The following is a 15,826-nucleotide window of genomic DNA, read 5'->3' on the forward strand; positions in this document are numbered from 1 at the left end:
CTCCTGACATGAATCACTTTGAATCCCACCGTTGATTGCATCTCCAAATATGAATCCCAAATCTTTATAATTTGGCAGCATTCTGATTCTATATGATTGCGCTTGTGGGTGTGCCTACATATATGCTAAGTAAGCGACATCAACAATGAAGAAAGGAACAAACAAGCTCTAGTTAAATAAGAAATATACCTTGACATATTATTTTTTTATTTTTTTCCCTATTGGTAGATTAGTAGTTTAAAATGGAAGAGGACAAAGAAGAAGTCAAGTCATTCAAAGATTTGGGTAAAGAAACAAAAGAAATTTGAAGCACCAGTGATCCAAATCCTCTTCCAAAAAGTCTTTGAAAGTTTGAACAATTAAATGCGATTTTTGTTCACAAAGTTCAACGGTAGCAACAACAAGAACATCAACAAAGCAACCAAAGCTGGCTAGATTCTATAAGAAAAATCTATCTTCTCTCACGTTTGGTTCTCTTTCTGAATTCTCCACAACTTCTTCTTCATCGAGATTTTCCCTTCCCACCCACTTCAAACCCTAACTTGAAGAAACCACAGGCCATGGAATTCATTCCCTGTCCCAGCACCCAAACCAGGAGATCTCGGGTTTTCTTTAGAAGGGTTTCTCAGAAATCACCCATGAGATTGTTGGGAGAGCATTACATGGAGTTTGGTTAAAGGGTTCGACCCATTTCGGCACTTTTTATATGAATACATTGATCAACATGCAAGTTTGGAAAAATCAAACTTGACCAGTACTTGTTTTGTTTGATAGAATGCCCGAGAGGAATGGAGCTTCTTGGAACACCATGGTGTCCGGGTTTGTTCGAGTGGGTTTATACCCAGATGCAGTTAGTCTGTTTCCCCAAATGTGCAGTCAAGGAATTGAGCCAAGTGGGTGTTTGATTGCCAGTTTGATGGCTGCGTGCAGTCGGTCGATGAATATGGTTTGTGAAGGATTTCAAATTCTTGGCTTTGTACTCAAACTTGGCTTGTTGTGGGATGTGTTTGTGGGCACTGCGTTGCTGCATTTTTATGGCGTATACAGGTTTCTTTCTAGTGCTAAGAGGCTTTTTGAGGAGATGCCGGAAACGAATGTAGTTTCTTGGAGTTCATTGATGGTTGCATATTTGGACATTGGAGATTCCAGGGAGGTTTTAAATATATATCAACAAATGAGGCAGGTTGGTTGTAACCAAAATACTTTCACAACGATATTTAGTTCATGTGGATTGCTTGAGGATGAGTTGCTGGGTCATCAAGTGCTTGCACATGTTATAAAGACTGGATATGAGACTTATGTTTCTGTTGCAAACTCTCTCATCTCAATGTTTGGCAGTTTCTGTAGCATACAAAGATGCCTGCTATGTCTTTGATCACATGATTGAACGTGACACAGTTTCATGGAATTCGATGGTTTCAGCTTATGTACATAATGCGCTTTTCAAGGAATCACTTAGTTGTTTTCATTTGATGCGTCTTGTTCATAATGAAATAAATTCAACCACACTTTCCACTCTGCAGTCTGTGGTACCAAGGATAATTTGAAGTGGGGCAGTGGGATTCATGGACTGGTAGTTGAATTGGGATTGGATTCAAATGTTTGTGTATGTAACACTCTTCTTACTATGTACTCTGAGGCTGGAAGACCTAAAGATGCTGAAGAATTGTTCCAAGAAATGCCAGAGAGGGACTTAATATCATGGAATTCCATAATGGCTGGCTATGTTCTGGATGGGAAGTGCCTAGATGCCTGAAAAGTGTTGGCTGAATTGTATAAGACTGGAAAAACAATGAACTACGTGACATTTTCTAGTGCATTGGCTGCATGCTCGAACCCTGAATTCCTTGTTGAAGGAAAGATTGTCCATGTGCTTGTGATCACGGTTGGCCTCCATGACAATTTGATTGTTGGTAATGCACTGGTAACCATGTATGGAAAGTGCAGCATGATGTGTGAAGCTAAACAGGTTTTCCAAAAAATGTCCAAGCAAGACTTGGTTACTTGGAATGCACTTATTGGTGGGTATGCTGAAAATGAAGAACCAGGTGAGGCAGTGAAGTTTTTTAAGTTGATGAGAGGAGGATGCATACCTGCAAACTACATCACCATTGTCAATGTTCTTGGTGCTTTCTCGGCTCCCACTGCCCTAATGATACGTGGAATGCCACTTCACGCAAATATAGTTCTGACCGGTTTTGAGTCAGATGATTATGTGAAGAATTCCCTTATCACAATGTATGCTAAGTGTGGTGATCTCAATTCAAGTAACTATATCTTTAGCAGCTTGCTTGGCAAGAACCCTGTGACATGGAATGCCATGGTTGCTGCAAATGCTCGCCATGGTGATAGGAAAAATGCTTTAAAACTCTTTATTGAGATGCAAAGAGCTGGAGTAGATTTAGATCAGTTCAGCTTTTCTGCAGCACTTGCTGCTTCTGCAAACTTGGCTATTTTGGATGAAGGGCAACAGCTTCATGGTCTGGCAACTAAACTTGGATTTGACTCATATTTGTATGTCACAAACGCTACAATGGATATGTATGGAAAGTGTGGAGAATTGGATGATGCACTGAAAATGCTTCCTAAACCTATCATGAGATCACGATTATCTTGGAACATATTAATTTCCGCTTTTGCCAGACATGGTTCTTTCCGTAAAGCTAAAGAAACTTTTCATGATATGCTAAGACTAGGATCGAAGCCTGACCACGTCACCTTTGTCTCTCTTCTATCTGCTTGTAGTCATGGTGGTCTTGTGGATGAGGGCCTTTCATATTTCGCTTTGATGACTAAGGAGTTTGGTGTGCCAGTTGGAATAGAGCATTGTGTATGCATTATTGATCTTCTTGGACGTTCAGGAAGGCTTTCTGAGACTGAAATTTTCATTACAGAAATGCTCATGCCACCAAATGACTTTGTCTGGCGAAGTTTGTTGGCAGCGTGTAGGATCCATGGAAATTTGGTGTTGGGAAGGAAAGCCACCGAGCATCTTCTCCATTCCAATCCATTAGACGATTCAGCTTATGTTCTTTATTCAAATGCCTGTGCAAATTATGGAAAATGGGACCATGTAGAGAATGTCAGCGGACAAATGCAATCGTATCACATAAAGAAGCAACTGGCTTGTAGTTGGATCAAATTGAAAAATGAAGTGAGTTCGTTTGGCATTGGAGACCAGTGCCACCCGTAGACTGGGCAGATACATGTGAAATTAGGGGAGCTTAGGAAGATGATTACAAAAGCAGGTTATGTGCCAGACACAACGTTCTCCTAGCATGACACTGACAGAGAACAAAAGGAGCACAATCTTTGGAACCACAGCGAGAGACTTGCATTAGCATATGGGTTGATCAATGTGCCAGAAGATTCGAGGCTTAGAATTTTCAAGAACCTTCGCGTTTGTGGTGATTGTAGGTTTAGACAAGAGAGAGAGAGTTAGGGAATGAGGTAGACTTCATTTCCTTTTATATTGATAATACTGAGTAATTGCAGGAGTGCCATAAGGCATAATATAAGTAATCACAATCACACATTTCCTATTCTAACTTAATTCCTTTTCTAACACTCTCCCTCAAGCTGGTGCGAAAATATCTTTCATTCCCAGCTTGTTGAGAATGCCATGAAATGGTTTGCTCCCTAGCGCCTTGGTGAGAACATCGGCTAGTTGGTCTCTAGTCTTCACAAATGGAATTCATATGATACTACTAGTGAGTTTTTCCTTGATGAAGTGCCTATCAATTTCCACATGCTTGGTTCTATCATGTTGAACTAGATTATGAGCTATGTTGATTACGGCCTTGTTGTCACAGTATAGTCGCATGGATTCATTCTGATGGATTCCCAAGTCTTCCAACAATAGTTTAATCCATAGTAACTCTCATACACCCTGAGCCATAGCCCTGAATTCTGCATCAACACTAGATCTAGCGACCATATTTTGTTTCTTACTTCGCCATGTGACTAGGTTGCCACCAACAAATGTGCAATATCCGGAAATTGATTGTTTGTCAACAACGGATCCAGCCCAATCTGTATCAGTAAATGTCTCCACACTGAGATGGCCATGTTTTGAGAAATAAAGACCCTTTCCAGGAGAAGTTTTCAGGTATCTCAGGATTCTTATAATTGCCTCTAAGTGGGAAGTTCTCGGAGCATCCATAAACTGATTCACCATACTCACGGCAATGGCAATGTCTGGACGTGAGTGAGATAAGTATATGAGCTTTTCCACTAGTCTCTGGTATCTCTTCCTGTCCATTGGATCTCCCTCTTGATCTTCACTTAGTTTCTGGCCCGGTTCTAGAGGTGTATCACATAGTCTACCTCCAAGCATTCTAGTCTCCTTTAGCAAGCCAAGTATATACTTCCTCTGGCATATGAAGATGTCATCCTTGGACCGAGCTACTTCAATGCCCAAAAAGTACTTCAAATAGCCAAGTCTTTGATTTCAAACTCCTTAGCTAAGTATTCTTTCAAACGAGGAATCTCATCCACATCATCTCCTGTCAGAACGATATCATCAACATGGACAATAAGAGCTGTGGTCTTACCATGTGAGGAGTGTTTCGCAAATAAGGTGTGATCAGCTTGACTTTGCTTGAATCCATATTTCAGCATAGCTTGAGCAAACCTTTCGAACCAAGCCCTAGGAGACTGCTTTAGTCCATAAAGTGACTTTCGGAGCCTGCATACTTTACCTTTGGACTTGGTATCCGCAACACCAGGAGGAATATCCATATAGACCTCTTCTGCTAGATCTCCATGAAGGAAGGCATTCTTCACATCAAACTGATGAAGTGGCCAATCCAAATTTGCAGCAAGAGAGAGTAAGATTCTCACAGAATTCGTCTTAGCAACCGGTGCGAATGTCTCCTGGTAATCCACCCCATAAGTCTGAGTGAAGCCCTTAGCAACCAGTCTTGCTTTGTACCGTTCTATGGAACCATCTGCCTTGCGTTTTACTGTGTACAACCAACTGATTTTTGCTTCTAGGTAACTCCACTAACTCCCAAGTGCCACTCTTGCTGAGAGCACGCATCTCTTCTATCATAGCATGCTTCCATTCAGGAATGGAGAAAGCATCCTGAAAATTGGTAGGTAGACTCACAGAAGACACTTTAGACAGAAAAACTTTATATGACGAAGACAGATTAGAATAAGAGAAATGATTAGAAATAGATGTTGAGTACATGACCTAACCCCCTTCCTATTAGCAATGGGAGCATCAAGATTGGAAAAATCAGGAATAAGAGCAATAGAATCAGAATTACCTGGACTCTTAGGAGAGGGATTTGACTCTGGACATTTATCCGGAGAAGAAGTTGGCAGTAGAGGAAGGAAAGTAGTTTCTTGCATCCAGGTGACTTGCTGTCTGTTCTTGTCCCTGATATAAACTTTGCCTGCTTATTTTTCCGCAACAACTGCTGGCTCATTATCCTCTATCTGTTCAACCACGGGCGGAAGTGGAACAAGAATCTCTTCACACCAAGGCTCAACTTGAAGGGATGACTGGGATACCAGGGAGGTCGGAAAGTAAGGCTGAGACTCAAAGAAAGTGACATCCATGGAGACAAACCATTTGCGAGTGGGAGGATGATAACATTTACAACCCTTTTTGGTGGCAGAAGAATAACCTAGACAAACACACTTAAGGGACCTAGGGTCTAATTTATCACGAGTAGACGAATGATTATGGACAAAGCAAACATAGCCAAAAGTCTTAAGAGAAATGGAAAACCCGGGAGAGGTTGACCCGAACAAAACTTGAAGAGGTGTTTGTTTCTGAAGAACTTGGGTAGGAAGACAATTAATCAAATAAGCGGCAGTGAGAACTGCTTCCCTCCAATAGGATCGAGGAACCCGCATCTCAAAGGATAGACAACGGGCGACATCAAGAAGATGGCGATTTTTGTGTTCTGCAACACCATTTTGTTGAGGGGTATTAGTGCATGAAGTCTGGTGAATAATGCCATGAGTGGCGAAGTCGGTGGCAAGACTAGAGTCAATATATTCCCTTCCATTATCAGAATGTAGAATTTTGACAACTGTCCCAAACTGAGTGCAAACCATTTTATGGAAGTTTTGAAACAAAGAAAATATCTCACTTTTATCTTTCATCAAATAGACCTAAGTGGCCCGAGAACAATCATCTATGAAGGTAACAAACCATTTTTGATCGGTTAAAGACACAAAACGTGATGGACCCCATACATCAAAATGAATCAAAGAAAATGGAACAAGACTTTTATTAATAGGAGCAAAAGAGGCTCGGTGGTGTTTTCCAAGTTGACAAGACTCACATTGAAAATCTGACATAATTTTTCTCAAAAATAGAAGGAAATAAATGCTTAAGTAATAAAAAAGAGAGATGTCCTAAGCGACGGTGCCATTGCCAAATGTCTTCCTTAGTGGATGGTAATTGAATAAATGAATGAGCCAGCTTGTCGGTCTGATCCAGAATGTAGAGACCATGGGCTTGTTTGGTTTGTATTTGAGAAACATGTTTTGAGATACAAAGTACGAAAATTTGTTTGGTTTTGTTTTTTTTCAAAACATGTTTTGAAAAATTATTTTGAGAGAGTTTTGGAAAAAGTGATTGATTTGATGTGTATGAGAGAGGGATTTGTTTGGAAAACTTGTAAACCAAACAAGTTTTGGAAAAAAATTTTGGGAAAATTTGTTTGGTTTGACTACTTTTGAAAACTTATTTGTAGAGAATTTTTCCTAAAATTTTTTGAGAAACACAAACCAAACAAGGCCCATGTTCCTCTCTACCATTGCCAATCTTTTTCCTCGTGATGAGGTCCTGAAAAAGGCGATGATCAGGAAAAAACGTCACGCTACAATTTAAGTCACGGGAAACACGACTCAAAGATAAAAGATTAACACCAAAATTTGGAACATGGAGGACAGAGGACAAATGAAGGGAAGAGATAGCATGAATTAAACATTTCCCTGACACAGATGACATAGTACCATCAACAATAAACACTTTGTCCTGACCTGAGGAGGGATTATACTCTGAAAATAAATTAGAGGAGCCAGACATATGGTCGGAAGCGCCCGAATCAATAATCCATGGTACAGTCGTATGAGAGAGCAATGCATATGGGGAGGAAGCGAAGTTACCTGAATTGCCAAAAGAAGAAGAGGGTGTACTTGTAGCAGAAGTGGAGGCTCGACGGTCTAGTAAGTGGCGAAGAGCAATCTCAAAATCCGAGGCAGATAATCCCGAAACATCAACAATGGGGGAGACAACTGGAGAAGAAGATGGTGGCTCAACAGTGTCTGAAAGATGTGCCCGGGCATTGGCCCCTCGGCCTCTAGACTGACCAGATCTACCCCTTCGAGGACCAGGACAGCCTCTTTGGCCGCTAGAGGGAGTTCCATGCAGCTTCCAACAAGTCTCGCATGTGTGGCGAGGTCTACGATAGTAGTCACAGTAAAGATTATCCTTCTTAGAGGAAGGATGAGAACCACAAGTCACACGGTCGCCATCGCGAGGGGGTGCAGAAATTAAGGCCGAGTGATTAGTAATAGCAGAAGGAAGCATCGCAGAGCGGTGACTCTCCTCATTCTACACAAAAACAAAGGCTTCCTGGAGAGAAGGAAGCACATCTATGCCTAGGATTCGGCTCCGAACTGGATCATACTCCACATTAAGGCCTTTCAAGAACTTGAAGACCCTCTCTTGTGCCACAAACATTAGGTAACCAGTAGAATCAGCGAGATAGACAGGCTTATAATCCTGAAGGTGATTAAGGCGCTTCCACCCATTGCTAAGGAAGGTAACATACTAGAGAATAGTCATCTCACCTTGGACCAACCTTTCAATGGAGCGACGTAACTCGAAAGCCTGTGAGAAGTTCCCTTTCCGAGAATAAGTGGTGGTCACTGCCTTCCAAATATCTTGTGCAGTATCCATAGAGAGATAGCCCTCTCCAATCTTCGGGATCATAGAATGGATCAACCAACCCATAATGAGGGAGTTGGTGATCTCCCACTGATCATAACTCGGGTTGGTGGTGAGGGGTGCTTGTATTCTGCCATCAATATACCCCATCTTCCCTCTGCTCTTTAAGAAAATAGTCAGACTCTGCGATCAGGCTAGATAGTTCTGACCATTAAATAGAGAAGTGGTGATTTTAAGCCCAGGGTTGAGATTATCAGTCATAGTAGAAGGTATAAGAGAACTCTCGCTCTTAGGCAGTTGAGAAGTTGTGGACCCACTAGTGAAATCTGCCATGAATATTCTACTAAGTAACCCTTAAACCCAGGGCCCATCACAAACTCAGAAGATGGTAGAGAAATAGCAAACACTATGACCACAAAGAGATCATCAAAAGACTAATAGCTTTTTTTTTTTTTTTTTTTTTGTGTAACTAGGTCAAACCATTATAAGAAAAGGGAGAGAGAGAGACGATGACCGAATTGCCCACAGCGAGAGAGAGACGAACGACACTGTGACAGAAGCAGGGTGTCGACTGAGAGAGACGACCGAAGCCTAGGAGTCAAGGGAGACCCCGACAGAGGCCAAGGACGCCAGAGGGGCTGTCGACAGGTCCCTAGAGTGCTAGAGAAGCTGCCGACGGACTCCCTAGACGATCGTCCTGGGCTGCCGAAGGCTGGGGTTGGACTGGTGACGGCTTGGGTGAGAGGCTACGGAATCAATTGGATTCTTGGGGAAGAAAGGGCTGCCAGCAGTGATATTAGGGTGATTGTCAACAAAACAGAAGAAGGTATGGTCTACGATTTTGGATCTGATACCATGTAGGTTTAGAGGAAAAAAAGAGTTAGGGAATCAGGTAGACTTTATTCCCTTTTATATTGATAATACTGACTAATTACAGGAGTCCCGTAAGGCATAATATAAGGAAACACAATCACACATTTCCTACTCTAACTTAATTCCTATTCTAACATTGCCATTCTGTTTTCAAGTTTGTCAGTAAAATTATCCAGCGAGAAATTGTGTTGAGGGATCCGTACAGGTTTCATCATTTTAACGGTGGGAAGTGCTCTTGTGGTGACTATTGGTAGTCAAGCCATTGATAAGCTTTTCTTATCATTTGTAGATTTGAGGATGGTCTATTTTGGGGGCAAGGTTGATGACTTACATTAGTTTTGGGTAATAGAGTAGATAGCCACAGATTCACAATATTAAATTGGATAACAAGGTTCGTTTTGTTTTCAATTGTGCCCTTGTAGCCAATTCAATTTAGTGGCACTGGTTACATTTTCTACAAGATCTCTAAGAAATTTCTCCTTTCATGGAAATTTTGTAGTGGCTCTTCAAATGCTCTCTCTGTTACGAGTCATTATCCTATCTTCCAGGAAATTCACGTTGGCTGTGTGCCCTACAAATAGCAAGGGGCGAAATGAATGCACGGTCCTAATACAAGGAGATGGTGGACGAACTATAACATTTCATTGGTTGGGCTCATGAACATGTGGTCTTCCTGACTTACCTAGATACTTTCGAGCATTGTCACATTATTTTCATATAATTATAAGCAGATTTGCTATACAAAAGTAGAAGTCTTTTGAAGTTAATGAAAGCTCTCATGATAATTTGGCATCTTAAATGTTTAGTGTAATAATGGGTACTAATTATTGTTAGGAACATTCATTCTTGATTGGTTGCAATCTGTGGGATATTCTAAGGATGCTGTTGTTTTTCACTGCAGTGTGTATTTTGTTCTAATAATATTTTACATGTTTGTGAGCATTATAGAATAGTATAAATAAATAAATATTGTTACAGAATTTGATTTTTATTGTAGATAGCTGTAGATATAGATGTTTTCAATAGGATTTGTGTCAATAATTTAACTTGATTACATTTTTTTTCTGTTGGTAGATTGGTAGTTTAAAATGGAAGAGGACAAAGAAGAAGTCAAGTCATTCAAAGATTTGGGAGTATGTGACCAATTGATAGAGGCTTGTGATAATCTAGGCTGGAAACACCCATCCAAGATACAGGCTGAAGCTATTCCTCATGCACTGGAAGGTTTTCTTTGTTTCTTTGTTTCTTCATCTCACACTATACATTCCTTATCAGGATCTTGTTTGTTAAGAGGACCATTTCATTTGCAGTATTTTTCTAAATATATCTTTTTTTAAGCAATCCATACTTTATGGGCCAATTTTTTTTCTCAGTTTATTCAACTTACTGATTCTGCTGTATGGATTGTGTTTCTAGGAAAGGACTTGATTGGGCTTGCACAAACAGGATCTGGTAAAACTGGAGCTTTTGCACTCCCCATTCTCCAGGCCCTTTTGGAAACTCCTCAAGCATTTTTCGCTTGTGTGCTCTCCCCAACACGGTTTGTTATCTGATTCATTTGTTTGTTTGCAAGAAGAAAGCTTATTTGTAGATAGCCTTTAGTACAATATTTATTCAGTTTTCTTTTCCTTATTTTAGGGAACTTGCAATCCAGATTGCTGAACAGTTTGAAGCTTTAGGATCTGGCATCGGTGTAAAGTGTGCTGTGGTAAGCTTCTCTGTTAAATTATATGTATCACATGTATAAATTTCAGATGTCTTATTTGGACATTGAAAGTTTAAAAAATTAATATGTAATTCTCATCTTTTTTTTTATACTTCAATTTATTTATTTATTTGTTTATTTTATTTTATTTTTATACTTTTCAAATATTATAATAGTAAGTGGCTTCTAAAACTTTTTATGCAGCTTGTTGGAGGGGTTGACAATGTACAACAAAGCATTGCCCTTGGGAAGCGACCACACATCGTTGTAAGTGTTCTATTTATAGCATGGGTATCTTTGCTCTCTACTTTTTTTCCGCTTGACATGTGTGCCCTCTGTTGTTAAATGCCCATAATTTTTTGTGTCAGTTTGCCATGAACTACAGAAATGTGATCTTTTCCGTAATACAAATCATGTTGGCAAGCATATCCCTTTTTCTCAGATTTGAAGTTCTTACAATTGAATATTGATTAAAAAGACTTTTGGTATGTTGGTAGAAGTGGACAATTCTATGATCCTCATGGTTCTGAGGGTAGAAATACAACTAGAAGTCAAACTTCAACGTTGTTACTCAAAAGACAACCTAAGAGAGGGGGATGAATTAGGTTTCTACAATTAAAATGCTAGCAATTACCTTATAAAAATTTAAACAAGAAGAATAACAAATATAGCAAGTACATCAGATGGTAAGAAGTAGATTATGGCAATGAGTATATTTGATATATAATGTTTGATAAGTAAATGAAGGCTGGATGATTAACACAATAATATCATATAGTTATGGCAAAATGAATTGGTAATGAAATATCAGTTGGCTATAGTAGAAAGGTGAAGAACTTGAGATGAACTCAACAACAGATAACTGTATCAACTATAGCAGTAAATGAACTGTAAAGAGATAAGGGAAGAGAAGGCATACAGATTTATTGCGATTTAGCTTTAACCAAGGCTACATCCCCTCCTCAAGTTTCACTTGAGATTTTCGACTATTTCTCTAGCTTTATAGGGGCACTACCAAGCTCTTCACAAATGGAGCAGTCCTCCATAGATTTTACACAGGCTCTACAGGCCTTTAGAACCTTGAAATCCTTAGATGATTCTCAATCGCTCTCAAGGTTTCAAGAACACCGTGTGTACTACACTCTTACAAATTGAAATGGTGTTTGCTTTCAAGGAAAGCTGTAATGAAACTCTCAAGAAATATTACAAAGATTGAAGTTTTGAGTTGTATCAGTAAAGGGACCTCTCACATTTAAATGGGCTTAAAGCTAAAGCTCAAGATAATTTTTGAGGAAAGAGGAAATACAGATGAAGAACACTTCAGAAGATGAAGAAAGATGTGATTGATGAAGAATGAAGAAAATGTTTTGTACGTTGTGTCTTCTTGTGCTTTGTAGCAGTGTTCAGAGCTATGTTATATACAGAGTTTGAGTGCTCTATTAAATTTGACAGAGCCTATTCTTTTTTTCCTGTTGAGTGATGGGTTGGCGATGGCTGAGGATGATATATAATTGATTTCTCAGAGTATCTCTGTCACCCATGTGTGTTTTGTCCGTAGAATGATGGGTCACTGAGCTAAAAACCAACACGCAATATCTTCTGATATATGTTGCTTTGAATAGAGGGACTGATATGATCATTTGCATACCAAAATATTCTATTTAAAACCAAGTAATAACTACTATTCCAAAGTATAACTGTTAAGATCAGGTGTCGATCCTCAGGGACTAATCGAGTTGTTTTGATACAAAAATAATAATTAAAGTAATTTAAAGAGTTTGGTTTTGAAAATAATAAAATTAAAATTAATAAAACATAAATAAATAAATAAAATAAGAAATTTCTCAAGGTTTTGAATCCACCACTAACCTTATAATCAAAGGTTATTGTATTAGTTTTCAGAAAATCATTAATTTGGATAAATGATGTAAGTTGATCAGAAATACATCGTCAAGAGCATTTGTATATTAAAATCAGAAAGTCACGAATCATATTCACTTAGACGAACCGTCACCACTAAACTAAACTACACTAAGGTTGATGCATGACCCGTCTTACTAGGTTTGACTCATCTAATAATTTTAATACACAACAGTGAATACAATTGTATAACATGATTTGAATAAAACATTTATTGCATAAAAGTTCTAAAAGTTACAGAATTTATCCAAATCAAATCAAAACTAAAAATAGTAAATACAACTTAACCCCAATTACTTGGTTAGGATTCATCTCTACCCTAAGAAGAAAATATTAGTTTCTAACACCCATATAACTACCACACTAATATATATGCAATTTACACTCTCCCATTTTTCCTTTCTTTCTTCTCTGTTTCTTTCTCTCAGGCCGAAGCCCTCTCTTCCTCCTCTTACTCTGCCGAAGCCTCCCTTTTATAGATGAATTGTGAGAGACCTACAACAAGAAAGAAAACAAATAAATAAATAAGATAATATTATTATACATGAGTGAGTGAATGGTAGACACCACTGTACCATTTTCTCTCTTTTTTCCTTTTTATTATATATATATATAAAAAAATCATAATGTTGGAACGGTGGGTGGGTGATTCTCACCTCCACCGAGATATTTTTTTATTTGTTATTTTATATTATAATATAATATTAAAATATATTATTTAAAACAATTTAAGTACAAACTCTCAAAATATATACAAATATAAAAAATCACACAAAGCTATTAAATAATACAAATTAATGGACTAATAAAATGTATGTTTGTGGACCAAATGTGAGACATTTAGGATCCGATCATAGACGTTTACCTGGATGTCCCAAGTGAAGTTTTGTTTCTGTGGGACGTCCGCCCGGATGTTCGGTTGTGCCCGGTCGTCAAGGAAGCATAACTAAATAGAAGCAAAACTGGGCCAAAATGCCATGGCCGATTGTCTACTCGGACGTCCGGCCCCTTGAGGGCTTGGCTGTTGTGTTCTGTTGTTCTGCTGTTGTTCCATGCTTTATTGACCATCTGTTTAAGCTCAGATTTGATCTCAAAAACAATAAGATTGGATCAATGACATAAATTAATTTTAATGCATGAATCATCTTACACAGGCTCAAACATAATCAATTAGTAACAAAAAGATTCTGATCATTCAATTAGTGATCTTTTGGATCTTCAAACACATGATTAGTATGAAGAATGAAATGAGATGGTTCAGTCTATTAATCATGTTTTCAAAATCATTTTAAGATAAATCAAAACATTTAAATAAACATCATAAAAATATATAATATCTAACAATCTTCCCATTTTTGATGATGGCACACCAAGATGTTTTGATTTGTATGAAATGAGGAAAGCTACCTCTCAAGTCATGCTCCCCTTGAATGTTTGCTTAATAGAATGTTAGCTCAAAAACAATAGAGATCAGTATAAGTAAAAAATGGACATAAATTAGATTAATTAAAGTTACTTGCTTATCACAACTTACTAGAATAAGAAAATGTATGTCTCAAGGGAAAAACAAAAAGAGATCACCACGTTTTCTCCCCCTGTAACATTATCAAAAACAACATAAGAAACGGAGTTCACAATGTACAGAAGTGCTGATAGATGCCATCAACTTGATATGATCAATTCGAGTGTTCAAGGCTTGATGACGAAGCTCAGTGGCTACCTGAAAGTCACCGAATTGCTGAATCAAAGAGTGTTGAGCTTGCTCGAAATCCTCTAGTTGAGTTCCAAAGTTAGCCATTTGAGTGGACATTTGTTGTTCCCATTGGAGGCGCTGATTATAGCGTTCTTGTTCCATAGCCATAAAATCTATCCAATATGCAGGAGGTGGAGGCTGCTGTGGTGGTGGCATGTCATCCGAATTCTGTTCTTGAGGATCTGCCATAGGTGCATCAGGAGCATGCAAATTGCTACGCAAAACATCAGTTTTTCAAATAAGCCTTACTCCAAAATAGCCTTTGACATAGTGAATATACTATCAATCGGGCTGGAGGAAGTGATGTTTTGCGTGCAGTTTGCATCCTCCTGATGCACCTATGGTAGATCCTCAAGAACAGAATCCGGATGACATGCCACCACCGTAGCAGCCTCCACCTCCTGCATATTGGACAGATTTTATGGTTGTGGAACAAGAACGCTATAATCAACGCCTCCAATGGGAACAACAAATGTCCACTCAAATGGCTAACTTTGGAACTCAGCTGGAGGATCTCGGGGCAAGCTCAACACTCTATGATTCAGCAATTCGGTGACTTTCGGGTAGCCACCGAACTTCGTCATCAAGCCTTGAACATCCGCATTGATCATATCAAGAACCGAGTTGATGGCATCTATCAACATTTCTGTCCACCACCACCTAATGATACATTGTGAACTCCGTTTCTTATGTTTATTTGATAATGTCATAGGAGAAAACGTGGTGATCTCTTTTTGTTTTTCCCTTGAGACATACATTTTCTTATTCTAGTAAGTTGTGCTTATGCAAGTAACTTTAATTAAATCTAATTTATGTTAGTTTTTTGCTTATATTGATCTCTATTGTTTTTGAGCTGACATTCTAGGAAGCAAACAATCAGGGGGAGCATGACTTGAGGAGGAGGTTTCCTCATTTCATTCAAATCAAGACATCTTGGTGTGCCATCATAAAAAATGGGGAGATTGTTAGATATAATATATTTTTATGATGTTTATTTAAATGTTTTGATTTATCTTAAAATGATTTTGAAAACATGATTGTTAGATATCCGAATCCCATTTCATCCTCATACTAATCATGTGTCTGAAGATCAAAATGATCACTAATTGGATGATCTGAATCTTTTTATTACTAATTGATTATGTTTAAGCCTGTGTAAGATGATTCATACATTAAAATTAATTTATGTCATTAATCCAATCTTGTTGTTTTTGAGATCAAATATAAGCTTAAACAAATGCTGAATGAAGCATGGAACAACAGCAGAATAGTAGAACACAACAGCCAAGCCCACAAGGGTCCGGACGTTCGGGCAGACAACCAACCATGGCATTTTGGCCCAGTTTCGCTTTCTATCAGTTTTGCTTCCTTGACGGGATATCCGAGCAGACGTCCCACAGAAACAAAACTTCACTTATGACATTTGGGTGGATGTCCCTCTATTCAAAGCAACATATGTCAGAAGATGCTGCGTGTTGGTTTTTGGCTCAGTGACCCATCATTCAACGGACAAAACACACATGGGTGACAGAGATACTCTGAGAATTCAATTATATATCATCCTTAGCCATCACTCAACAGGAAGAAAAGAATGGGCTCTGTCAGATTTAACAGAGCACTTAAACTTTGTATATAACAGAGCTCTGAGCACTGCCCCAAA

General features: G+C 38.7%; 2 protein-coding genes and 1 pseudogene across 2 annotated transcripts in view; 2 read left to right on the forward strand and 1 right to left on the reverse strand.

Annotated features, from left to right (window-relative positions):
- Positions 1-15,826, forward strand: part of LOC114312181 (DEAD-box ATP-dependent RNA helicase 10) — a 35,689-nt gene that overhangs the window by 4,623 nt on the left and 15,240 nt on the right. Inside the window, exons 2-5 of the mRNA XM_028258386.2 lie at positions 9,863-10,012; positions 10,205-10,328; positions 10,427-10,496; positions 10,698-10,760. Of these exons, the coding sequence (XP_028114187.2) occupies positions 9,877-10,012; positions 10,205-10,328; positions 10,427-10,496; positions 10,698-10,760 (393 nt within the window). The 5' untranslated portion in view covers positions 9,863-9,876. The remainder of the gene's footprint in view (positions 1-9,862; positions 10,013-10,204; positions 10,329-10,426; positions 10,497-10,697; positions 10,761-15,826) is intronic.
- LOC114312182 (putative pentatricopeptide repeat-containing protein At3g15130) lies at positions 642-3,593 on the forward strand (annotated as a pseudogene).
- On the reverse strand, positions 7,580-8,065 carry LOC145824086 (uncharacterized). Its single transcript, XM_082923677.1, has 2 exons — positions 7,830-8,065; positions 7,580-7,781 (listed from the first exon to the last, which is right to left on the reverse strand). Exons 1-2 carry the CDS (start codon positions 8,063-8,065, stop codon positions 7,580-7,582), a joined length of 438 nt encoding a protein of 145 aa, XP_082779803.1.

This window comes from Camellia sinensis, chromosome 4 (genome assembly GCF_055761805.1).
Source record: "Camellia sinensis isolate YWXY chromosome 4, ASM5576180v1, whole genome shotgun sequence".
Classification (NCBI taxonomy): domain Eukaryota; kingdom Viridiplantae; phylum Streptophyta; class Magnoliopsida; order Ericales; family Theaceae; genus Camellia; species Camellia sinensis.

Bases quoted from the DNA above. Each gene is read 5' to 3' on its own strand.
- LOC145824086 (XM_082923677.1), bottom strand. From the start codon at position 8,065: ATGGGGTATATTGATGGCAGAATACAAGCACCCCTCACCACCAACCCG. The intron at 7,782-7,829 runs GTTGGTCCAAGG...TACCTTCCTTAG, and splicing joins TTACGTCGCTCCATTGAAAG to CAATGGGTGGAAGCGCCTTA.